Below are 27,049 nucleotides of genomic sequence, written 5' to 3'. Positions count from 1 at the left end.
ATCCATGAATTTACATTATAATTTAATTTTCTAATTGGTATTAGTATATTATTCAAAGCACTCAGAAAACATGACACTATAAAAATATGGTTAGTTCAACAATTTAAATATTGTTATCTTCCTCTATTTTGAGCCAAACAATGTCTTCATTAATTCACACCACTCATCAGTATTAGCTGTCAATATCGAATTTCAACTACAGATGAATTATTATTTTTATAACCTATTTTAGGAAGTGCAAAATACAAAAAAATACTGCCCCACATTGTGCAATATCCATGCCAATAAGTAAAATATAAAAATCTTAGCAATTTTTGAAACAACACATTTAAAAAAAAAATCAGTTCAGCATACAAAAAATGCTTAGCCATGTGTATTACGTACATGATTCTTCATATACACGAAAAAGATTTTGAACTAAATCAAGATTCTTTGTTTTGAAAAAAAAGATAATGTTCCTTGTACCAATATCACAACAAGAAAATGTCACTATCTTCAATTTTTTGGCACAACCTTAAATTAATAAAATACCACCGTGCGCTAAAAATACGGTAATCTCAATATCTTAAGCGCCTGGTGATGTCCATACAGTCTGACTAAATGTTCTGAGGTGAATATAGTCATAATAATATCATTTTTACGAGATTAAACATAAATATGCAAAAACTATCCAATCCACAGACCACAGAAACTAACCAGTTCATTTTAATTTATTTGAAAATATTTACTTTTATTTAATCATCTCCTATATATTATTATCATACGACTTTTTCCGTTTTGGAGAGCGATTGTGTGCCTTATTTGTCATGTCCGATGGGTTCAAAAAGACATGCATTACCGGTTCATTTGAATTTTTCAGTACCGTATGAGAGACACGGTTTTTCCTTATTTTGAAATCTTGCAATGTATTTGATGTTTCCCTATAGCTTTCCAACACGTTACGTGACTTCATTGACCGCGCACTCGATTGGGAAATTCACTTACTTGCAACACTGGTTTAATATTATCCATATGAACGATTTTAAAATAAAAATGCGTTTTTGACAAACTATTCTTAATCGGATCGACAGTTACACATATTTTATTTTATTTATTAATGTTCTCGAGAGATTTCATTCGCAAATTTATTCATAAGGTCGTCTCAAAAATTATACCTAAAAAATCCATATCAACCAATTATTGTAATCATTATTTACGTTAATTACTTAATAATCATTATATTTTTAATGTCTCTATAAACGAGTATGGCAAATCGTCATTTAGAAACACTGTTCTTTAAATCAAAAGGAAATGATATTAGGTAGGATGTAGATGTCATAATAATAATAATCTATCTACACTTTCATCATTCTTGACTTCTCAAAATTTCACTGACACTTTGTTAACTTTACTCACTTAAAAATGTATCCTGTAATAAAACTGAACACATTAAAATCGAATAAACAAGAACATTTATACGAAATCCCATTAAAATTTGTCATTTTATTCACCGGGCGCATTTTTCCGCATTTTCACGATCATAGACTGATATTCGTTCAATTTTTTTTTCTTTCTTTGTATGGCTAATATATTTTTTTCCCGCGTATTCTCACGACGACCCACAGACTAATATTTCAAAATTTGATAACTTTTGATTGGTTTTAAATAAACATAGTTGCTATTATTAAAAATATAGGTTGACTGAAAACTATTTCTTCGTTAGATTGGTGGCTACACTGAACAGTTTTTTAACGCAATTTTACGCCAAAACTCCACTGTCAAACATAGCGGGTGCGTGTTCGAATATTTTCGTACGTTCTCGGCAATCTTCGCTTGCTAATGAATGGATTGTGACAGACGGAAATAGAAATTGTTCCAATTTGCTCACGATCGCTCACGATCCCGGAAAACCATAGATAATGGATTTTGGCAATCGTGGCTGACGATCGGGCCAGACCCAATCTGCCAATGAAATTTGAGCATAATACTCTTAGACTGTAACGAAGACTGGCGAGAGCCAGCTGGCTCAGCTAGTATATTGTACAATATATTAGAAAAAAATAATAAATCAAAACTGTGCAATACTTAAATCGACTAATTACAGGTTAGTTGAATGATCCTGTTTGTCAATAAAAACAATTTAAACACATTCGTTTTTAATTGCAGAATATCAATGCATATTTTAGATATCTATTAACAACTGATTGAAAGAAATTGGTGTTGCTTTTTGCATGGATTGGTGTAAAACTAAATATACATTTTTTTAGATACCTACCTTCATCGGATCAAGGGTTGTCTTGAAAAGGGTTTTTGAATCACCCAAGGAGATTTCTTCAAATGATTCTAGTTTCTGAACTTTGTGAAAATTGTGTTGAAAAATCCCTGTATTTTATTTTGTTATTTCTTTATATTATAGACTATGTCTATCTATAGAATTCTCCTGTAATGCCATATTTCAAAAGTGTATGTTTATTTTCAATTTTTGTTTTCTAAATATATTCATGCGTGCTTAATTAGTTTTTGCATATCTATGACAAATTAACAAAAAGCATGGTATATGGATAAAAATAATAATGATAACTGAACAACGTATCAAACAAGGGCGATGTCGGAGATATCACAATGAGCAGCAAGTAGTGCGGCGGCTTTGGCGCCATCTCCACAGCAATCGTCCAATGCGGCTGAACACTCATATAAAGTCGGCCCTTCGTTTCCAATGCACTGCAACTTGGCCAGTTTAATTGCACGGTGGACATCCCACGATGCGAAATCCAAAATTTTTAAACAAGTCTCTTTTGACACCTGAAATTAATAATAAATTAATTAGCTCTCAGGCAGACCATATAGACTTCAGAAAAATATTTTTTTTGGATAGGAATGTTATTTTTCAACATAAAATGTGTCTTGAAATGGATTTGTGTTTATTACCAGCCAAAAAATACCAAAAATTATTGTAAAAACTTTCCCAATAAGACAAAAGTCTTATAGAGAAGAGAAAATTATGTAGGTATCAAGCTAAAATCCAAAGTGACTTTTCTGATATAATAATATGGAATGCCTCAACGCACCCAGGCATAGTTCATAGTTCTGAAATAGTGGGTCGCAGAATAGATTCCATGCCTGACAAAAAATACAAATGTTATTTTTCAACGTGTTTGACTCAGAGTAAGGACCTAATGGGTTGGTAGATCCTCCACTCTACAGATGGGAAATGGTAATTTAATTTTTACGCTTATGACAATGAAGCACAAACATTCTGTGAAATTTGGTAATTGTACGAAACATCGCTATCAGAAGTTTATACACAATAAAAAAAAATATTTGAAATTGCAATTCGGTATGGAAATTATAAATTATAAAAAATATGTTTCATTACGCTTTCCGCTGAAATACATGAACAAAGACTACGTGAGGTTACCGCTGCTAATGCACTGCAGGGTGGCTATGTTCACTTGGGCTCGCCTTGGAAATAAACATATTCAAAGAAGAGTTTTTTTTACTCACTTGCTGGTTTAAAACCTTGCACATGATCCTCACTTCGTCCGATTCAGTACCTCTTTGACGACCATTTGATTTTTGTTGAGAAAACTCCAATAAATCTTCCACAGAGACACGATCGGGTGACCCTTGAAAATTAACAGAGAATTGTAAATATACATAATAAATTGAGTCATATAAACGAAAAACACACAATGCCATACGATAATCTTAACCTGGATAAACATAAAGCTAAGCCCAATGTATTTTTATAATACACACCTTTCATACACATTGTCGGTTCAACATCATCAAGATTTTCACTAACAGTCCTTCTCTGACCAGTCCAGTCCGTCAAAGATTTTGCGCTGCCAACCATCGAAGAATCATCGATACTTTCCGTCGTTTTATTATCACTGATCTTCGAATGGACATCTTCATGGGTACGTGCTGGAAAGTTATTGCTACTAGGAGAATCTTGTAAATCCGCCTTCACCTTATTGAAGAGGGCATTACACGCCAGTTCATTTGGAACTTGTTTTGGCAGAGGTAGAATAATTCGTTTGTGTACAGCACCGTGACTAAAAGGATTTGAAGACTTAGTCTCTTCAACTTTCTGTTCAAATAGATTTGACACAGCTGTAGAACCATCAATATAATCAACGAGCAAATGTGAAACTTTGGATAGATTTGCTACTGTCCCTTCCTTTTCACTAGCTGTATTATCTTGAGCAGCATATAATCCACTTTTATCATTGGCATTTTGGTCAACTAATAACATGTTTTCTTGACTATTTGATTTGACATTCAGAACTGAATTTGAGGATTTTGTTTCACAATCAAAGTCACACGCAACACCATCACAGCAATCGGTAGAATCAAAGTTATTCTCAAGCTGAGCTTCGAATTTCAACGACGGTGTATCAAAGGAATCTTCTTCGCAGTTAATTATGTTTTGGTACTGCCCGATTTTAGAACCTTGATGAAACGAATGAGGCTGATGCATTGAATACTGGGCGTTGTGAATCACATCACTTCTATGCGTTATATTATCATTTGAGTTCATGACGTTGTTTACGCAACGCAAGTTACTATTATTTTCTATGGACGAGTCGAAATTTCGATATTCGTTGTTGTTTACTGTTCTGTGAAGGAAATCATCTGAAGGAATAACAAGCGGATGCTCCCGGGTATGTCTCTTCATTGAATTTTGAGGTTTATTTTTATCCCTTGGTGGCAGTGGGATGGCATTCACAATGTTGTGATTCTGTAAATAAAAAAATATATGAAAAAATCATACATACACTTATGTGTTCGGTTTTATTACTACAAATATTTCGGTTTGCATCTAGGCTAGTTAATATAAATCTTTTTTTACATGATACCCAACTACACCATTCATCTAGTAAATTTTCTATGATTATGGTTTCCTGGACACCTTTTCGTTATGATTGTTTGAGATAAGTCCCTCCTGTCAATAACTATATTCTACGTTGAATGAATATGGACTGGAATATGGGCCAAAATAAAATGGGTTAGACATTAGATCCACTAGTATAAGTTCTCCGCTAAGTGAGGGCGCCACATGCTAACATTTGATATATCATTCAATACTTTTATACTGTGATGAGCTTACTTCTACATTCGAATTCCTGACAACTTATGATGATATATCTATAGTATCTACTATCATCCACTTTTTCAAACATAACATTATGACAAAAATCAAAAAACATGATAATAAAATAAAATATAAATAAGAAAAATACCATTTCATCATCTGCATCGTCCTTCAGATTGTGAGATTCTAATTTTGTATTGAGAATACTGAAACAATAAAAATAGGCTAAATGAGTCATAACAATATAATAAAGCAAGTGGGTTTTAATTTTACAACTAGTAACCATAATTTAATTTTAATTACAAGATAATTTCATCTTAAATTAAAGAATTTATTCATTTCATTGAATTTGTGTTTACATGGTAGAACTCTATTATAACAGTTTTAAAAGAAAGTTTATTGTTAATTCTACAACAAATTGGGTTATTTATGTTGACAGCTGTTTCAGAATATCCATCTTCAGGTATATTAGTGTTGTTTTAAAGATGGATTCATAACCCAAAACACCAGTCAACATAAATAAATCTATTATTGATGAAGTCTCAAATCAGGCAAAGAGGCGCATATCAGTGTAGTAAAAAGTGCAAAGTTATGAAGCGTACTCTACTTCCATAATGTAAGTATTTAAATGAACAAATAAAAGGTATTTTACCTCATTTCAGCGTTGGCATAGTCATCATGATGGTGCAGTACTCTATTAGCTCCACGGTGCATCGGTAACTTTAAAACCATGCGAGTTTCAGACAAAGAAGACGGCTGCTTGGATTCTGACACATTTCCAGGCGAGTCTGCAGATGACTGCCGCATATGGCTGAGGTTTAAGCCGCGACTGTTGTACGGCTGTTCCACAAGACTCTCGTATGCCATCTTGCTTTCCTCAGATAGGCTCGACTGCATAAGAATGGCAAAAAGGAAATATCGGACGGGAGAGGGAAAATATTTATTTTGGAAGGAAAAAAAGAAAAAAAAGAAAGTAAATAAACAAAATAAATAAATGAAAATTTTAAGATGTAACACAAAGATAGAAATAATAACAACACATTAAATAATATATAAATACGTGTGGTAGCGCGATCGATACTAACAATCTTAAAAAGTAAAGAAAATATTTCAATAAAACTAAACTTTCTTTATCCAAAAATTGTTTTATTAATAACCAAAAGACAAACATTAATTACACAGAGAATTAGTCACATTGTCACAAGTTTCATTTTAAAATACATAGTAATCCTTACTTCTTAGTGGATTTCTTTTTGTTAAATTCATATTTTTTAATGTAAAAATTAATATGCTGGGATCAGAAACAAATTATTGACAAAATTTTTAGATACAATTAATAAACGCGATTTACCAATATGTTGGAAGAATCAATGTGGCATGAGACACCTGGGTCCTTAATCTTTCAATTAAAAACATAATGAGTCATAGGCATAAAGCCCACCAACGCGGCGCTCGGTGCGCTCTCTACGAAGTAGGCCCCCTCCCACCCACGCATTACCCTTCACCTATGTAATAAGGGGCTCAAGGAGCACAAAATACTTATTATTATCAGCGTCTCTCATAACAAAGCAATAAAAATATTATTAAATTTCTCGGGGCTTGTAATTAATATTCACGATGAGATCATTATACCAGCGAAATATCGGACACGCAATAACTAAACAAAGAGTTCACTGTTATTAAATAATGGCTTCTCGCCCGTCTATCGACGACGCTTCCAGGAGCGTGGTTTTGCTTGCCGTGTTCAATGAATGGACTATGTTGTATTTTCGTTAATTCGTATCGCTGAGAAGCCAAAAAACAATGAATCATGGGGCAGGCGGGCACAATGCGTCGTCAAATCCAGTGTGCGCTAGCGTATTTGATTACGTTGTATTTTCGATGATTCACATAGAATATGAGCGAGCGCGCCCCGCAAGTCCGCTTTAGTGGACTTTATGCCATATATTACAAATATCAACACTGTCAACAGAATTTTCATTATAAAAGTAAGTCTTATTTTATAAACTAGTGGAACACCATTATTGTAAAAGTTACATTGAGTTTAAATATGACCTCCAATCCAAGCCTTGTAGGGTTTACATACTTTTGACATTTTATGGAGAACTCTATGCAATTAATGTTGGATTACTGTGATATTTTAATCTTTGAAAAATACATTCATATTTCAATATTAATCTAAGGAGGAATAGTAAAATAAAATCAAGAGTAAGAAACATTTTCATCTAAAAGGATATCTGACAAATGGAAATGTTTTTTTCAGTCAGATTGAAATTGGGTGAAAAGTAAAAATTAATCACTTTTCATTAAATATATTTTTAAAAAAAGCTGATAGTAACCGAAAACTGAGCAATCATGCCAATTAGTGTTATTTTTAGTTGCATTTTTTAATTACTGAAATGTTTCCAAAAAGTAGTATTAAATGAAAAATATGAAAAAAAAACCTAATATTCAAACTACGAGCCAATCAAAAGCAGTGGAGTAGTTGGTGGTGGAAGAACATGTTTGTAGCTCACGGCTGACACAAATTCTCATGTTTTTCAATGTGTCTTTGGATCCAGAACAAAGACACAATGGATTGAGCTAATGGCAAAAAACCATTTCTCATACAAAACAATATACCTAACGTCGTTGCGCCTTCAAAATCGGCCATGTGCATAAATTTCACAAAACAGGTTTTTTGCACCAAAAATGTTATAATAAGTAATTTCTTCTATACCAAGGAAAAAATACAATGATTTTGATAAAATGTATTCTAGAATTGGTTTAAGGGGGGACATGCTCGTCGAAGGTCAAAATTGAGTTTTTATTGTATTTTCAAACCATGATCCTGGACACTCCTTAAACGTTGTAGATGATCTATTTATATAATTTTGAAGCCTTATTATCCTTTATAGTTATTTTAAACATTTGATGACTGCATGAAGTATTTTTGTTACATAAAATAGTATTCTTTTAAACCTCTCGCTTTAATGTTTTAGAATATAGTCATATTTCGGTACATAACTGTGCAGTGGTGTTAAGATTTTTTACATTTATTAATTTTTAAACGCATTTATAAAACCATTAGCATAATTTATTATGAGATAATTTTTGTAAAATATTCACGATAAAAAATTATATTGATAATCTCTGTGATCCCAAATTTGACAAGAATTAGGCATTTTATTATTCAAAAAATCGCCAAGATTAACACATTTGAAGATAATTCTAAAGATACTTATTATAAGCTATGTCTTTGACCATTCAAGTGTGATAAAAATCTTATGAATAATGATTGCTTTATAATAATTATTGACCTAAGAATAAGGTAGTGTTTTTTTGAAATACGCCATTTCTTTTGTCATTCCCTAGTGGTTAAGCTACAACATACGGGCGTAGCCATAAAATGACAAACTATAATTAAAGTAGGGAGTAAAATTAGGTTAACGCGCGTGTTTGAACATGTACCTAACCGAATTTTTTTTTATTTTTTTTTAAACGGTACATGTTCAAACACGCGCGTTAATATCATTTTACTCCCTACTTCAATTATAGTTTGTCAATTTATGGCTACGGCCGTATGTTGTAGCTTAACTACTGGGGAATGACAAAAGAAATGGCGTATTTCAAAAAAACACTACCTTATTCTTAGGTCAATAATTATTATAAAGCAATCATTATTCATAAGATGTTTATCACACTTGAATGGTCAAAGACATAGCTTATAATAAGTATCTTTAGAATTATCTTCAAATGTGTTAATCTTGCCGATTTTTTGAATAATAAAATGCCTAATTCTTGTCAAATTTGGGATCACAGAGATTATCAATATAATTTTTTATCGTGAATATTTTACAAAAATTATGTCGTAATAAATTATGCTAATGGTTTTATAAATGCGTTTAAAAATTAATAAATGTAAAAAATCTTAACACCACTGCACAGTTATGTACCGAAATATGACTATATTCTAAAACATTAGAGCGAGAGGTTTAAAAGAATACTATTTTATGTAACAAAAATACTTCATGCAGTCATCAAATGTTTAAAATAACTATAAAGGATAATAAGGCTTCAAAATTATATAAATAGATCATCTACAACGTTTAAGGAGTGTCCAGGATCATGGTTTGAAAATACAATAAAAACTCAATTTTGACCTTCGACGAGCATGTCCCCCCTTAAAAAATACAGGCTTGTAATTCGCATTGTTTTTAGACTCTCCTGTAAAGTTTTGAAAAATACACATAGTCAATTTTGAAGGCGCAACGACGATAAATAGAACAGGAAGATAATTCTGTTAAAAACTATAAATGGTACTTAACATTATTTATTTTTTTATTCAAAAGAAATACATAGAGATAAAACATAAAATTTTAAGTCACAAATCACATCACAAAGAAAGTTTTTGCACATATTTTATGGAAAGAATATGGAATTTTTTTTATTGACTTTTATGGAATGCCTATTATTATAAAATTACCCCAATATGCTACATCTCATAAATATGTCAGTCTACAGAATTTAATATTTATGTCTAGAATTGGTTGAATAACATGTAATTTCTAGTTTGGAGTATCACTAGTGCTCACATGAACAGACTGACTAGAACAATATTGGCACAGCTAAATGGATATTTTTAAGTTATCGTTCACTAGGAAGTTTCAAGAATAGTATTGGCAAAAAATATTATGTAAAACTACTTATTTCATTCTAAAATATATCTATGGTACTAATAGTACATATTGAGAAATAGCTGACAATGACGGGAGTGAAATTCAAGATGGCAGACGTTTGACAGCAGTTTTGTATATTTTCAAACCAACTAATATCTTCAAATTACACGACATTACTTGACAAAAACATGTCATTTATAGGTATCATTTAAAAATGTATTTATACTGAATTCCCAGGATTCCAACATTTTCAAACCCTAACCAGGGATTACGAACCGTAATTGTACATAGGATAATTTTCCCGTCTAATTGACATTTTAATTAGGACAACGTTTCAGATATTTGACAAAATTAATGACAGAATTCGCAGTGAAAATTTTTAAGAGGCAGGATGTGACACCATCTTGAATTAGACCCCAATTATCGTGCTCCTCAATCTTGTCACCGTTTCTATGATCTAGTATTCGACTTGTAGATAATATCATGTTGATTAGAATACAATGATAAATAAATGCATTGAACTGCAGTCTACAGTTATAACCTATAATTATTAATATCAAGGATACATTCTAATAGTAAACATAATACATCATTATAAATTACTACAATAGAACAATTTTTTCGAGAAGTCTTATCACAACAATTATTCTTTTTCGAAATATTCTTTGGGAGATTTTAAGGAATTGCAGACTTATACCTACTATAAGTGGCAATTAACTACTTTTCTTTACAGATTACGAGTCTTTCTTTTGCCACGTTTGGAGTCAGAATCTTACAGCTGTTGCAATACGGTACAATGATCATTTAATGTGGTAGAACTAAATTGGTGAAAAACAAATTTCTTTGTTAATTAATAATAGATAGCAAAGAATTAACAAAGTTTAACTCTCACCATTATAATAATAATTATACTGTAAATTCTAATGGATTTAAGTTTTGTACTATTCCATATGAGTCATTATTTGCAACCCGGGTTTCGCCATTCGGCATCATCAGGTACTATGTGCACTCACCAAAAGGTAAATATACACACGAATACTAGTGCCTAAAGATGAAGGCGAAACCCGGGTTGCAAAAAAACAACTGAAATGGAGTAGTACAAAACTTAAATCCATTAGAATTTATATTCAAACTCCATCAAGTACCTTCGGTCGATAGTATTAATAATAATTATACTGTAATTCGGAAGTATATTATAGAAACTTTAAATGGTGATAAAATACATCAATTATGTTATGTATTTGTGTAATATTTAATAGCAGATACATATTGGATATTTGTAAATTTGTGATAATGTAATATTAAGTAGCATCCTCATGTGCTAATAATGCAAAAATTGTCTATTGAAGATATAAGTTAACGTTATAGTCTTTTGATTCACTAATATCGTAACGGTTAGTGGTATTTATTTTACAACAGAAAAATTGCATACCATAATTCAATCGAAATGACTAATAAGAATCTTATCCTAGGGGCACATTATATGATGGGTATATTGGCATCAAAAATGTGTTAAAATTATTTCATAAACTAATCCCTCTATATCCACATCGCTCAATTTTCACTATCAGTTCATTCGCTAATATACGCAACATTATCAATTAGTAATTATCAACCATTACACTGTCTGTTGTTACACATACTTACACCCTGCCATGATAAAAATAATATTTGATAGAAAAATATTATACGTAATTGATTAATAAGTATTGCTAGACCTAAACCAACCAAGATTTACTGTCAGTCTACCATATATTATTATGAAAGAGTATCCAGTAGCAAAGGATGGAGGTAGGCTGTTAAGATCCGCCGTAAATAGTGCACATTAAACTTTGTTAGTCATACGTATTTGTTTTTATTGAACTAAGACTACGATTTACAGATGGTGTTGGTTAGTTTTTAAAAATCAATTAAACCCTGCCTAAATCAAAGCATAATAGTTTTGGTATATTTTGGGCGATATGACAAAATTGTGCACACTTTTTCATTCATACTTATCTATTTTCATTGGATTAAATACACAATTATTACACATCAAGCCTTGCCTAACCAAACTATAATAGATAAAAAAATCTATCTATTATGTATGATTTAATTGCATAATTTTAGATATTTTATAGATAGATGAGTATTTTTTGACTATTATTTATTATGGCTAGGTTTTGCAGGTTTTAATTGAATTTTAAAAACTAACCAACACCGTCTGTAAATTGTAGTCTTATGTCAATGGAAACATATGACTGACAAAGTTTAGTGTGCACTATTTATGGCAGATCTTAACAGCCTACCTCCACCCTTCGCCACTGAGAATATCAAACATAAAACTACAAAATGAGAACCTGTAAAATGTACCTATACTGAGTAAATGCAATTTATTTTTATTACTAAATGAATATTTCTTATTATTAATGATTTCAGTATTTATTATAGACATTTAAATATAAATATATAAATCCACAAAACATTATTTGGCATGTTGTATTTTTATTATCATGAAAACTTCGTTATCATGAAGAGTTGTTAATCTTGAAAAAATATCAAAATAAAGTTAATTTATTTCTACTGCATAATATTATGTATTAGACAATCTAAATAATAAATTGATAAACCATTCTACATTCAGATTAAGATAGATTATTTGTTAACATTTACGGAGTATCTAAACATACCTACTCAAAAGTATTATGTATAGAACAATCAGTAACGTTTACATTTTAAAACACTAGTAAGACTAATTTTAAACACAATACCCATTCAATATATCGTCACTGTTATGGCAGAAGACACTAATTCGAAAAAATTACATATCGAGTTAGTACCAAAATGTTCCTTATTTCAAACTTTACTGTCTGGAAAACTTCTTAATAAATAAACAGTCTTTATTTTAAAGTCATCCTTTTTACGATTACTTAATAAACTCACATGATAGACCATTATTTCAAACTTTTTAACAACTTCAAAGTCAAATTACTCAAAACTAGTATTCTCCAGTTAGTGTGTTCTGCCAGAACAGAGACGATATATTAAAAAAATTTTACATCAAAGATAATTCAATTATGAAAATTTAAATTACAATCCTTTACTAACGTGTGCGCAATTCTAACTTACAAAATACAGTATATAATAGAGTATACGTTGTATTAGTCTTGAAGAGTATAAAGGAAATCGATCGTGATAAAACAATATGTAGTATGCCGCCACATGACACTAATTATACATGAGATAAAAAAAATCGGTACTGTTCGGTTATCAGGAATAGAGCGGAAAACACATATTGAAAATACCCGATATACTGGATTATTTGTTAGTTTGGGTTAGTTTAGGTTAGGTTAGGTTAGGTTGGGTTAGGTTAGGTTGGGTTAGGTTAGGTTTGGTTAGTTTAACCTAACAAATAATCCAGTTTATCGGCTATTTTCAAAATGTGTTTTCCGCTGTATTCCTGATAACCGAACAGCACCAAAAAATCTATATCATCTCTGATTCCATCAAATGTATCACATTTTTCGTATTCTACTTTTAATCTTGTGACTATAGAGTTCATTTTTTATCTCTTATTTTGTGGTATATTATTTAAATCTATGCAACATTACAATAGTCCTTAAGATATCTCATTTATTTATTTATTGGAGAACTGTCTACTCTATCTTTATTATGAAAATGTAAGAAACAAAAAATCATATCATCAAAGACATAATATAATTTGTACTTATCTACTTTGTTACTTAGAGCCTGTCCACATGGCGCGTTTTTACGCGCAAGTGACAAATCACGCGTTTTCCAGGTACATATGACCCAATTCAGCTGTCCACAAGCGCTCGCGAGTGACGACTCTTGACCGGAATGCGCCGGGCAAACGCCAGACTATCAGTCGCCAGTCGAGGTACTATGCCGCCAATTATTGCGCCCAGTAACAACGTGCGCGGAAGTGATTTGTTGGCTCGTTTTAAAATATACATTTTTTTTCAAAATGGAGCGTGAATACTTCGATACAGAATTATTTATTGATGGAATGGAAAAAGGAAGGCTATATGGGACATGGAATCTTCTGATTATTCTAATAGAAATATAAAACGGAAAAGCTGGGAAGAACTCGTAGAAATATTTTGTAAGCCTGGTGATTCGGAAGAACAAAAAAAAATTCTAGGTAAGTGAAAAACTTTATTTAGAAAAATTTAAATGTTCTAACAATGAATTGTTGTTGGTTGTATAGTTATAGTAACTCTCAGTACCTAGAGCTGTATTTCAATTAAATTCACTTATTATTATTAAGTTTATTCAATAAATTGGTGAAAGTGTATTTTTTACTTGTTATTTAAGTAGGGGCTCGGTAGGTACATTAATATCTTAGATTTTTGGACCGAATGGCCTAAAATATTTACATGTTGACCCTTTTCAAAATAAAATGGTGACCGCTGCATTAGATCATCTTGTATGACCATCGACGGTACGCAAGCCACAGTTTCCTCGGTTTCCATGTTGAATACTGAGCGTAAAGCATTTTTGCTTCATCGCGTCATCTGTCATCTGTGCGCAACGCATTTTTAGTACTCGCGCAAAAACGCGCCATGTGGACAAGCTCTTAGACTTGCATAATAAATCAAAAACTTTCATAGTGTTAATTATTATTTCTTAGTGTAAAAATAATATTTAACAACATTTTAAACTAATACATTTTGTTTTACTGACTACAATATGGCCTGGTTATTGGCTGCCTTTCTAAGAATTTTCTTACCAAATTTTTTGCAAACAAAAAACAATTATTAGCAATTAGTGTATGTTATTTTTTAGATTCCAATACACATTGAAAAAAACAATATGTAAATTTGCCAGATGCAGAATTCGAACTCGCGACCCATGGATTCAGAAGCAGATACTCTGCCACTTGACTAATAACTATTAATTTATCAGGACATGAAAACTATTTGTATACAATATTATAAGAACATCTTGAGGGTGGTAAATTAAATTATTTTTGAAAACAAAATCTTTGATTATTGTCGATAGTAGTCAGATGTCTATAATCTTTACTGGAAAAGGTTGCCACTTTAGTGATCAAATATTGTATGTAAGGATGTATCCTGTACTGGTTGTACACCACTGGGTCTAAACAGACAAAGCCGGTTATGATCGTGATTAAATTATGTCGATTAAAATTGAGGTATATTTTAATTAGAATAATGATAGTGAAGACAGCACTCCAATATTTTTTTTGGATAATAATATACTAAAAAGTCTTAATTGGATTGATTCAAGAAATGCTCAGTCCATTAAACTAGAATGAGTGAATAAAATATAGTCAGTCGAGAGGAATGTCTCTAAAACAAGTTGTAATGTATTTGATTAATTTAATAATTGATTATATTTGGTTGCAAACCTTTCACTTTACTTCTTATATTTAATTATAAAATTACACCTTTATAATGAAAGGTACATAGAACGTAGATAGTACCAGAAAAGCAAAATAGTTACTGTAAAAACTCGAATCTCGGTTAATTCCAAGTTTGCTGCATAAATCATAGAATTTACCAAATAATTCCAAATGGTAAAAGTTCTACATTGAATGAAGTTGTTTTTTTAGAGTGGTTTTTTTTTAAGATCCAACGAACTAATGCCAATTACAAATGTTTAAAATTTCACCAAATTTCCATTTGCCTGTGACGAATCCAAACATTCAATTTAAACAGTTATTATACTAGAACCATTATAATATCTTGGCTACGATTTAATAGCGCTGTATGCAGAGTTACGGGGGATAGCAGGTACGGGATAGATTTATATTTACCTGAAAGTGCGGGGGGGTTCGTAGTCCCCATATCACCGTTATGACAACCGTAGCCAGGGCTATAAATTGGATGTTTCATTGTCCTTATTCTTCGAATGTTCAGCATAAACGATCCAAAGAAGACATACGTATTGATATTTTACAATATTTGTGCGACTGATGGCAAAAATAAAGTCAAATTTGACAATATGTCGGTCATCAGCCATTTAAATTTGAGGTCTCTAGAAACAAAAATGACAATTTCTATTTTTGAACAATGTTGGCAAATCAATAAAAATGTCTAATTTCTTTCTTACTGGTATAATTTCTGAAAAATGTATTATGAAAATAAATAATATATATTATTACAAAGAACATTTAATACTTTTCTCATAAATTATACCTATAAGAAAGGAATGATATTTTTAATTACTTACCAAGACATTACGAAAATATAAAACTGCCGTTTATGTTTCTAGACCCCTTATTGGATGATATTGACCATACTGCTATGAATAATGAAGTTTGGCACTTTTACCACTTGACTTACAATTATTAATAAATCCTACGATTTTATGTCAAATCTAAGATTAATCCGGTTTCAAACTTACATAAGTCTCTATATTATTACATTCCGCTATTAACCAAAAATATACAGTAAAACCTCGTTAAAACGAATTCAATGGGACCGAAAATCGAAAAAAAATTCAAATTACGAAATGTATGGGGAGGAAATTTTGAAAAAAAAAAATTTTTGATTTTCATTAATTGCGTTTACGATCATAGATGTGCCTACCAAATTTTCAATAACTGGCTTATGAAATAGTGTACTTTATTACGATTTATCGAATATTTTTATATGCCAGGACTCTGAAATCATTTCGAATTACGAAATTTATAGAGATGTAAATTACACCAATTCTCCTTAAATTTTATGTAAAATTTAATTATTTCCTTTTCTTTAAAAGCGAGTATCAATGAGATTAAAACTAAAGACCAAATCTTCCTATAGAAATTCGAATTAAAGGTATAGTTTTATATGAAAATAATGTTCGAAGGGACTTTTTTTTCGCGAAAATTTCGAATTACAACGAATTTCGAATTATCAGTGTTCTTATTAACGAGGTTTTACTGTATCACTAAAATTATGCTGCATATGAAATTTAATTAGCGACATTTATCTTCAGTTCGTGTGTTACGAAAACGCCACATGTGCCTAGTGTGGCATTGCGGCGAGGATTACTGGTCAAATACATCTAGATAGTAAATAGTACATTTACTAAAAATACAACAGAATTTTGATATCTCATATTTTAAAATAGACTTTATCCCCTCATATGGCACTATTATCACCATCATCCCATAGAGTTAATCGAAGACCTAACACACAATGAATCTACTGGTAATAAAATATTATCTAGTTGGGAACGTTTTCTCTTATAATAACATTTAATAACACAGATCCATATCATTATGTAGCAGTACCTACATACCTTTCCTTAATTTAAAAATGTTCAGATTTTTTTGAGAAGAATACTACACCAATAATTGGTTTATTATATTCAAATACAAGATAAATATTTAAATTAAAATCATTCCATAACCGAGACCAAGACAATTTATAATACTTACATTATAATATTATCTTAATTATTATAAATGGTTTGAATAGTAACTTTTTAATATGAAAAACTAATTCTAAAAGGACAGCGTGATTATGAAAATCCTCTTATTAAATGGCATGACAATACGTTTAGTTTAAACCATACACATTACTTAGTAAGTCTTCTTGGGTTTTATTTAAACTATTTCAAAAGCTATATACACTCATGGTTACATTTCAGAGGAATCAGTAATAGTTTTCAATTCCTAATAAAAATAAGGCAATATGTTTGCATACAAATTTAAGGAGCCGGACTTGGTGGGAAACCACTTGAAAAATCTGTCTTGAAGTCAGGGTATTCCCTTAGTGAGTTGTTGCTGGAATCAGAAGACGATGTCTCGTGCTGGTGATGGTCCAGTCTGTTACTTGGAATCATCTGCCGATTAGCACTGTGCCATCTCCTCCCGTCGTCTGTCACTACATCGGCTGACATCTTGTGATTGTTGAAAAAGCTTCCTCTACCGGCATCCTGCGGGGGATACTGCGTATTCCTCATGAGATCAGCCCCGCTGATTGTTTCGGGCCAATCGAAACTGTTCGGGGCCGTAGTGGCTGACCTGACACTAGGAATACCACCTGTCTTAGTAGTCGCTGCTGTTAATATGTTGTTCAAAAAATTTTGAGATGGCGGGGGACTTTTACCAGTTAACTTAGACACGTCAAAATTTGATCTTTCCATTCCGTAATCAGGGTGCAGATGATTAGTGGCAATAAGATTAGTTTTCTTCATTTTCAACATATCAAAACCTGTGTTGAAGCTTTGTTTTTGATTATTGATAAGAAATCCTGTCGGGCCATATTGAGAATTATAATCGTCAAAGTAAGGATTTTGCTTTTGATTTTGCTCTACTTGACTTGCCATGAAATCGACAGATGCCTGCGGATACCATACTTTACGGTATTTATCATCACGTACACTACTTCCACCCATTATGAAATTTTGTGGCACGCTCCGGATGCTGGAATTTGAGCTAGAAAATTTGGACCCAATACAATTCCCAGGAATTTCCACACCGGGATTCTTATTAGAACTCTCGCGACCAGGTCTGCGGCAAGACAACTGTCTATAATGCTTATTCCTTTGCGCGGTAGTTTTATTAATAATCAAACGAATATCGCATTCAGAATGACTGATTGAATAATCCATTGTAGCATCACTATCTGAAGAAGAAGAATCCACATCATAAACACCGGGATTATACGACTGTCTTCTAAGATTTCGGGCCTTGATAGATTTGGAGCTCAAAACTTTTTGTGGGGGCATATTATTTTGAGTTTGCATATTTTTCGCAACAAATGCGCCCCTTTCAGAAAACGATAAGGCTCGTGGCCTACTCCCATAGAAATCTTCCTGGTTTTTGACAACATTTTGCGTTGGAATCTGATACGCGGAATGAATACTTGCAGTGGAATCATGTAGACCGCTTTCAAAATGTTTCTTTTTTTCGAAACCGAAATTATTATTTGATCCACCAACAACATATTTCTTACCGTTTATACGCTGAGCATAAACAAAATTCTGTTTCGAATTATGCCTGTCTGGATTTGTCGAGAAATTATCAGGCCTACGAGCCAAAGAACCCTGAAAGGAATATTTCTTCCTCGAGAAACTATCCGACTTCGGTATATTGTTATCATACTTGTCATGATATTGCTGTTTTCCATTGTTAACCGGTTCATGAAAACTAAAATCACTTTTCAAACTCCTCGGGCTGAACACTCGATTATCAGGCTCGTACACTTGCTGGGCCGGTTCCAATAGTTCGTCATTTAGACTTGGAAATAGGAAAAAATCCATGTTAGGAGATGTTACTGATTTTGGAGTCAGGCTAGCATTTTTAGTATTAAATTGTGGACTATCAGGGTCTTTTATAGTTTTTGGTGTTTTGTAAGACAACAGCCCAACATTTGAAAGACTACGATCAATAGTTTCTAGTAAATCAAACGATGAAGATTTCAATTCATCGGAATCTCTAAGAATATTCTTATCTTTAGATCGTTTTTTGCGACTCTTGATTTCTTTCATATCCTTTTTAAGAGTGCCACCGCTACTTTCAATTGAGCCAACATTAGCATTGTCAAATGCTTTGGAGGATTTCATATCAATATTCATAGCGACAGAATTATCAATCTCCGACTTACATACAGATAATCTTTTGGATTTTTTTGTCAGTGTATCGTTATCACTTTCTTTATCTTGATTACTGATATGTAAGTTATTAAAATTTTGTCCATCTTTGCTGAAATCCCTTGAATTATCACGATCCAAAGCATACAAGAGATTTCCTAACAATTGTTGCTTTTTTTGTGAGTTAAGTGTGCCTTGAAGTGATGAAACGTCATAACCGATGGAAGATATTTCACTTAAATCTGAATATGAAGTTATGTTCAGTGGTTTCGTTAATAATTCTCGAGATTTAGCGAAGCAGAACTCAGCAGATGCTTTGTCCCATAATGGCAACCGCAAAATATTCTGTGACATTGATTCAATATCATTACTGGCAATAGAACTGAGAGACTGCAATGAACATTGCAGTTTCTATTTTCATGTCAACAGAATTTAAAAAATTAAATATATCATTGTAAAAATTAAATAAACAAGATAAAAACACATGCAATTTTAAAACAAAGGAGTGAATTTGCGGATTAATGAAGGAAAGGATATTTGAAAATATTAAAATTAAGAACTTATTAGTATACACAAGAATTTAGCATTACATATCAATAATAGTAGGTATATTAAAAGGTTAGTCGTACAGTACAACCCTGTAATCTCAAAAATTTTAATTCAAAACACAATTAACAAAATTGATTATAAATCGAAAAAATCCTTGATTTGCAACTATATTTTGTTCTGCATAACCAGAAATACAATAACATTTTTATGTTATGTATTTTTATGTATTCTATTTGCTATGTATATTTTATATTATGACTATTAGTTTTATCAGTTTATCCAAATAATATAAGAAGACACTTAACATTGAATCATAAAATAATCAGTTAAATGTATTTTTTGATTATTGGTACATACTATAATATAGCAAACTACATACCAATTTACTTATTATTGGTCTGATAGCTGTAATGTCGAATTTTGAATAAACACAATAATAATACAGTCGAACTCGGTTATTACGATCACAGATATAGCGAGGTCTCGGATGTAATGAGGAAACATTCGTTGACATTTTAGTTTATGATTTTCTCCATACATTTATTCACTTTTATAACGAGCTACTTATCAGGACTGAGCTAAAATATCATCAATTTTTTCTTAAAACTGTTAACCCATTGAAGACAGATTAAAATGGGAAAAATTTTGGACCAACATCCAGATTTAATTTTGTAGTAAATTTTACAAGTTTACTAAAACCGCTACAACTTTTATATTATATGATTCATTATGATTAATTTTAATATTTATTCAAAACTTGTGTAAGTATTGAATCAATTCAATTTAAATTCATTTTTTTAAATATGTAGGTAAACTTGTAGGGTTTCAAGAAATATCTCAATGTAAAAAATTGAACATTTTTACCAAGGACAAGCGGCGTCGATTGTCCAGAATCACTTGGTCAACAGCGGTGCCAGTCTTGGCGCCGATTGTCTCCAATGGGTTAATGTGTCGATCGTTTGAAAATATTTCGACCCTAAGCAATAAAATCCGACCGGACAGAATGCCGTCGGGATCGGATTACGTTTATGACACTAGTTAAGTGTCTAAGTACCTACCTAATTGGTGTTTTCGCCGACAATATTAAAAAAGTATCCACGCATATGGTTGAAATTGCATGTAAAAATCCAAGGTTTGTGAAGTCAGTAGGTACCTACCAGGATGGCCCCCACATCCTGAAGCGGGGCCCTCAGGCCAAGATCGTTGGCGGGCCCCCCTACCTATAGCTAAGGTTAACAACAGTGTGACGCTTTACAGCAGTGTTTCCCAAACGTCGTTCCGCGAGGTAAAAATTAGTATTCAGCGTGTTGTCGAGTACTTACCTTCATCTACTCAAAGTATTTAATATCGACAAACTATAATCAAAAATTGTATTCCACAAAAAACTTTTAATAATCTCGATGTAAACTTGCGCCGCATGCGACTTTTTTACTATTAGTGCAAATTTTTTAGGGGTACTATACTATTTTTATATCAGACATAGTACACGCACCAAAATTATAGTACAAATACTATAATTATACTACAGCTGGCTACGCTGCCAGACATGTCAGAGACTTCCCGACCGCTCGTTGACTCATTAACTCTGGGACGTTCATAAACATAATACAAAAGCCCCTTTATTCAAATACAAAGGCCTCCTATATTAATACGAGCGCGACACCGGTGTCCCGTCTAAAACGGGCCTATCAGTGAGTGATATCACTCATATCAGATATCACTCACTATAAGTTAGAAACTGTTTATATAATGCACCTTTTGTTCAGTTAATTTTCTTTGTCAGCGTGCATTATCTCAAATGCAGTCAATTATCAAAACAAACACCTGCAAGCTAACAAAAGTCATGAACTCATAAAAACCACGCGCAAAGTAATCGCTTTTTGTCGCTTATTGCGTTTTTTTATTGTTTTTGCAATTTGAGCTTTAAATCAACGCAATTGATGTACCTACTTATTAATGGATTGTATTGTATTTCAGCAAAAAAGACGTGTGCGTATAGACGGCGAAATCAGAAGAGCCGAATTAAGTCAGTATGGTGAATGGAATAATTGTGTTGTGTTGAAAATAATTAATTTTAATTGCATGACAAAATACAGGTCAATATTATTTCATAAAGTCTCTTATTGTTTTCTGTTCATCTCATTTAGTTGGTCGCCACACCGGGCCCCCCTAAGCCCGGGCCCCCCTAAGCCCGGGCCCACAGGCTAGAGCCCTATCAGCCCCCTCCTTGTGGGGACCATGCCTACCAGCGTTCATTACAATAAACAACTTCTTTGTAGTCTATGAATATCATGCTTGTTTCGGGCAAAAATTCTATTTGTGTATTTTTGTTTGAATTGCAACTTTTTGTGTTATGTTACCGCTCATTTAAAAATACCTATTCTCTGATATAACGAGCAAACTCAGTCGGAGCCATCATCCTCGTAATAACCAAATTCGACTGTATTATGATACTTTCAGCATGTTCAATGGTAAACATCAAAAAATATTACACACTACCTATTATTCAATTTTTATACTACTTTTGTACATACAGTGATTTTTGTTAGTTCCAAATAGTTTTTCAATATCCTCAGGATTTCAAAATAACAGGGTTATACTGTATTATTATAATCATATTGTAAGTACTCTCAGGTTCAATTGAGATCTATGATAGACTGATTGATTAGTTTCCTTAAAGACAACTTACAAATATCTTGCTTAAGAATTTATGAGCTTAAACAGACTTATAAATAACAATATAATAATATGATATTTTCTCACCTGAATATCCGGAACGCTTTGAGCTTCTTGACTGAAGTTTCTCTTTTCTTTAACTGAAAATGAGAAATGATGATAATATTATGTAATGCGTGGTCTAAAATTCACTTAAAATTTAATAACAATATGAGAGTGAAATTAAAACATTATTCTTCCATTGAATGACGTACATATAATATTAATTATAATTTGAACAATTGACGATAATAATTCATAACTTGGAATGATGATCTTTTTTCTAACTCTGTAAATCCTTGGGGATAAGGCAGTAGATGGAGCTTGTGACAGACAGATACATATGCAAAAATATCATTGCATAGAATCAATTACTATATTTTTTAAATTGGTGAACTATTTGCAGAAAATTCCATAATGCAGCCATCTATATTGCCACACACAACTGATATTAAATTCCAAGAGAAACATAAGAGACACAATTTCAAACTATCTCCATACAATCCCATACATCATTATCTGTAATGTCCTGCAACACACCTGCCACATCTTAGATAAAGACAATTCTGATCCGACCCTGTATCATATTTTAATTTTCCAGTTTCGTTTCTCATCCAACTGAATTCTAATGTATATCCTGAAGATTTGGAAGGTTGCAAAAGGATTATAGGAATTTTTTGGATGGCCATATTATGTTTAATTTAAGAAACAGACAATGTGATAGCTCGACAACCAAAGACTATTGATTCCTATGAGTTTGTCAGTGAAATATTAACACCTTTACATTACAGATATATCAAAAAAACCAAATTAACTTACCACTTCCCTTCATTGTCTTGGCAGAATTGTCGCTGATTTTCAGGGTTCCGCCGTGAGATGCTCCAGGAATGGGAAAGCGAAATGAAAACTTGGATTTCTCCGACGGCGAAGTCGGTGTATGAGGGGTTTCATTGTTATCCAAATGGGTCATAGATCTGTAAAAAACAGAAGAGTCAAATATCAAAACCATTTTTCCCAAAATCTCATTGTGGGGTGTGCCCAGAAGCAGAAATACATACCAATATTTTTTTTAATCACCAAGACATGTGTAAGTATATCCCTGGCTCCACAATAGTAATTATTTTGAAACAATCATTTCACAAAGTGTGTTTATTCATCTATTTATACCGCCTATACACACGTATGGATTTACTGACAATAGCTTGCAAATTAAGCTGTCACAACATTGCCTGTTTAAAAACAGAATGCCGATTGTCTCACCAATCTCATTTTTCAAGTGTAAGCGGGCCGCGTTAGTTGTGAAAATGTCAAAGAAACTTCATAGCATGGTCGCCAGGATGGTAATTGACAAATGACCAATGATTTGGAACATAAAATGTATTGACAGATTTAAATTAAATGGCGGTAAAAACATCAAAATATGCTGCGTAGTGTATTATTGATATTAGTTATTGTCACGCAAATTAAAGAAATGTTAGGTCATTTAACTTTTTTGATCTAAGCATGCAGTGTTGCAACACGTTCGACAAAAAGTGTTTTTGCCTTTTACTTTCATTATAATGACAATATGTATTGCCGGCAATAAATCGACGGATGTGTAAAGGGGCTATTAATTACAGTTCACTAATATTTAGTCTACTATAGAAACGAAATTATCTATATAATCAGTACATACCTTGCAGTTAATTGATTGGCATATTCAATAGCTGAATCAAGCATCAACTGATCATGTGCCGAAATTGGTTTCACTGTAGTCTTCTTTTTTTTCGATAACGTAGCCGTGTGACTTAACCTGAAAGAAAAACAAAAAATGATAATTCGAATTATAGTCCCAATTTAATTAAGACTCAATATAGAATTATCTTGAAATATTATTTGTACTATGACCCAAATTTAGATGAAGAGAAAGAGGCATTTTGGATACAAAAACACAATTTGTTTAAAAAACATATGCAATCCAAATCTTTTGAGCCAGGCATGATTTCAACACAAGTCCTCTTTTAAGCAATATTAGTACACAAGACTTCCTACTAAGAACCAGTTGAAAACCCTAAAATAAGAATTGTTTGTTTGCACACCCAATCACGTATCTACATTAATTCAGACGCATAAAAAGTATTTATTAAATTATATCTATTGAGATAAGATAACCGGACTTCCAGTTTTAAATTATACAAAATCTAATGCAATTTTTTTCAGTGGAACTAAACCTTTACAATATCTAGATTTCACAGCTCTATACAACACTATCACTTTATTATAACGGTTAATAACACTTAGCCGCAACAGTGATATGGAAAGTAAGTACGTTAAGTGAATGGTAAGTAAGATAAAAACAATAATCAAATCCCATACTTGGTGCTCATTTCCGTAAGTTCGTTCTTTAGATTGGTACCCTCGTGGTCTTGGTTAGCCGATACTGGTTGCTGCCTAGAGCAACCCAAGCTTGGAAACATCAGTTCGATCTCGTCTAGAAGCGAATGGTTTCTGAACATGGAGCCATCATCCGAAGGTTTCTAGAATTCATAAAATGATAAAATAAGCAAATAAAATAATACAGCTTGTTGCAATGAACATTATTTTGGAATTTAATCTTATAATGGTTAATTACCTAATTAATTGAGAGAGTATGCCGAAAACAATTAGAGAAAATATTCAACACTAACCTGGTCATCATCATCGGAAATCTCTTGGTATTCGTGTTGAAGCACGTCTGACTGGCATGCAATTTCATACTCAAGAGTGTTACATTCGTAATTGATGCCAGGTGGATCCTTTAAATTCAACTGTAAATTTTAAAATACATTTTCAATTAATATGGCTATTTCTACTTTTTCAATTAATTCTTGCCACAGGTACAATTAATAATAACATCTTTACCATGTTCAAGACTATTTAAAAAAAATGTGTCTCAAAACAGAATGAAATACGAGGGTGGGTCAATAATTCCTTAGAAAAAAGCATTAAAACAGTTTTTATTTTTGTATTTTTTTTTTATTTCTCAACATAATCTCCTTGGAGCTCAATACACTTGGTTAGACGTTTCTCAATTTTTTTTAAACCGTCAGAAAAATAAGTTTTCGGAAGGTCCTCAAAATAAGCATTTGTCCGATCGATGACTTCTTCATTTGAAAAAAAACGTTGTCCACTTAGCCATTTTTTTAAGTTTGGGAAAAGGAAAAAGTCACTGGGGGCTAAATCTGGCGAATACGGTGGGTGGTCGATCAATTCGAACTTCAATTCTTCAATTTTAGCCATTGATCGTAAACATGTGTGAACACGGGCATTGTCCTGATGAAAGAGGATTTTTTTCCTGTTTAAATGAGGCCGTTTTTCTTCAATTTAGTTTTTTAGCTGGTCCAATAAAGATGCATAATAATCCCCTGTTATTGTTTTTCCTTTTTCCAAATAGTCAACGAAAATAATTCCACGTGCATCCCAAAATACAGTAGCCATAACCTTACCAGCTGATTTTACGGTTTTCGCCTTCTTTGGACATGGTTCGCCTTTCGCAATCCACTGCTTTGACTGTTCTTTCGACTCGGAAGTATAGTGGTGTATCCATGTTTCATCTACAGTCACAAAGCGACGAAAAAATTCATCCGGATTGCGTTGCATGAGCGACAACAGGGCTTTAGAGGCCACCACCCTATTGCGTTTATTGTCGACTGTGAGCAAACGCAGCACCCATCTTGCAGAAACTTTTTTCATGCCCAATTTGTCATGTAAAATAGAAATGACGCTACCTTTTGAGATCCCTGTAACCTCAATTATCTCACTCAACTTTAATCTTCGGTCACTTAACACCATATCGTGGATTTTATTGATCATTTCTGGTGTAGTCACCTCTACAGGACGTCCTGAGCGTGGTTCATCCTTTGTTGATGTACGACCACGTTTAAATTCATTTAACCAGTTATAAATAGTTGCAAGTGAAGGAGCAGATATGCCGTGAACTAAATCCAACTCATTTTTTATTTCCTTTGCTGTTAACCCTTTTATATTAAAATATTTAATAACAGCTCTAAACTCAATTTTCTCCATTTTTGTAAACAAGCAATTTTTTTTTTTAAATGTACGAAAATAAAAAACAACAACCCGACCAATCTGATTGAAACTTCGCAGCATACTGAATCGGTAGTGCCGCTGCATGAAAACAAACCGCTTACAGTACTAGTCGCGCCACCTGTCGGCTTTTCTAAGGACTTATTGACCCACCCTCGTACAATTAATATTCATTTACTGTGAATCCTTCGTGGAAAGCAATATATAATATAGTTTGGTGTCAGTAATTGATAATTTGTAAAATAATTCTATTTCATTATCTTGGCTAGTATTCACCAAATAAAAATTATTTACTTATCACTAATTTTTAAATTACCATTTGATATTCACCACATAAATTCATTCAAATAAAAAATCATATCGTAAAATTAGAAAGATAAAAACATATAAAGATTAGTTTTCTAGTCAATGTGTCCTTTCACGTCTTCAAGAA

At 32.2% G+C, this 27,049-nt stretch overlaps 1 protein-coding gene across 1 annotated transcript in view; it reads right to left on the bottom strand.

The window, feature by feature from the left end:
* Nucleotides 1-218: 218 nt before the first annotated feature.
* Ack-like (activated Cdc42 kinase-like) overlaps nucleotides 219-27,049 on the bottom strand; it is a 77,569-nt gene continuing 50,738 nt past the window's right edge. The window contains exons 15-24 of the mRNA XM_085941942.1: nucleotides 25,218-25,337; nucleotides 24,907-25,067; nucleotides 24,227-24,343; nucleotides 23,371-23,525; nucleotides 22,600-22,652; nucleotides 5,730-5,968; nucleotides 5,226-5,283; nucleotides 3,739-4,723; nucleotides 3,484-3,605; nucleotides 219-2,781 (exon numbers count right to left, since the gene is read on the bottom strand). Of these exons, the coding sequence (XP_085798068.1) occupies nucleotides 2,572-2,781; nucleotides 3,484-3,605; nucleotides 3,739-4,723; nucleotides 5,226-5,283; nucleotides 5,730-5,968; nucleotides 22,600-22,652; nucleotides 23,371-23,525; nucleotides 24,227-24,343; nucleotides 24,907-25,067; nucleotides 25,218-25,337 (2,220 nt within the window). The 3' untranslated portion in view covers nucleotides 219-2,571. The remainder of the gene's footprint in view (nucleotides 2,782-3,483; nucleotides 3,606-3,738; nucleotides 4,724-5,225; nucleotides 5,284-5,729; nucleotides 5,969-22,599; nucleotides 22,653-23,370; nucleotides 23,526-24,226; nucleotides 24,344-24,906; nucleotides 25,068-25,217; nucleotides 25,338-27,049) is intronic.

Source organism: Rhyacophila brunnea, unplaced genomic scaffold (assembly GCF_057557595.1).
Source record: "Rhyacophila brunnea isolate RB1 unplaced genomic scaffold, BYU_Rbru_1.0 scaffold_1, whole genome shotgun sequence".
Taxonomy (NCBI): domain Eukaryota; kingdom Metazoa; phylum Arthropoda; class Insecta; order Trichoptera; family Rhyacophilidae; genus Rhyacophila; species Rhyacophila brunnea.
This window is presented reverse-complemented; position numbering and strand designations above follow the sequence as displayed.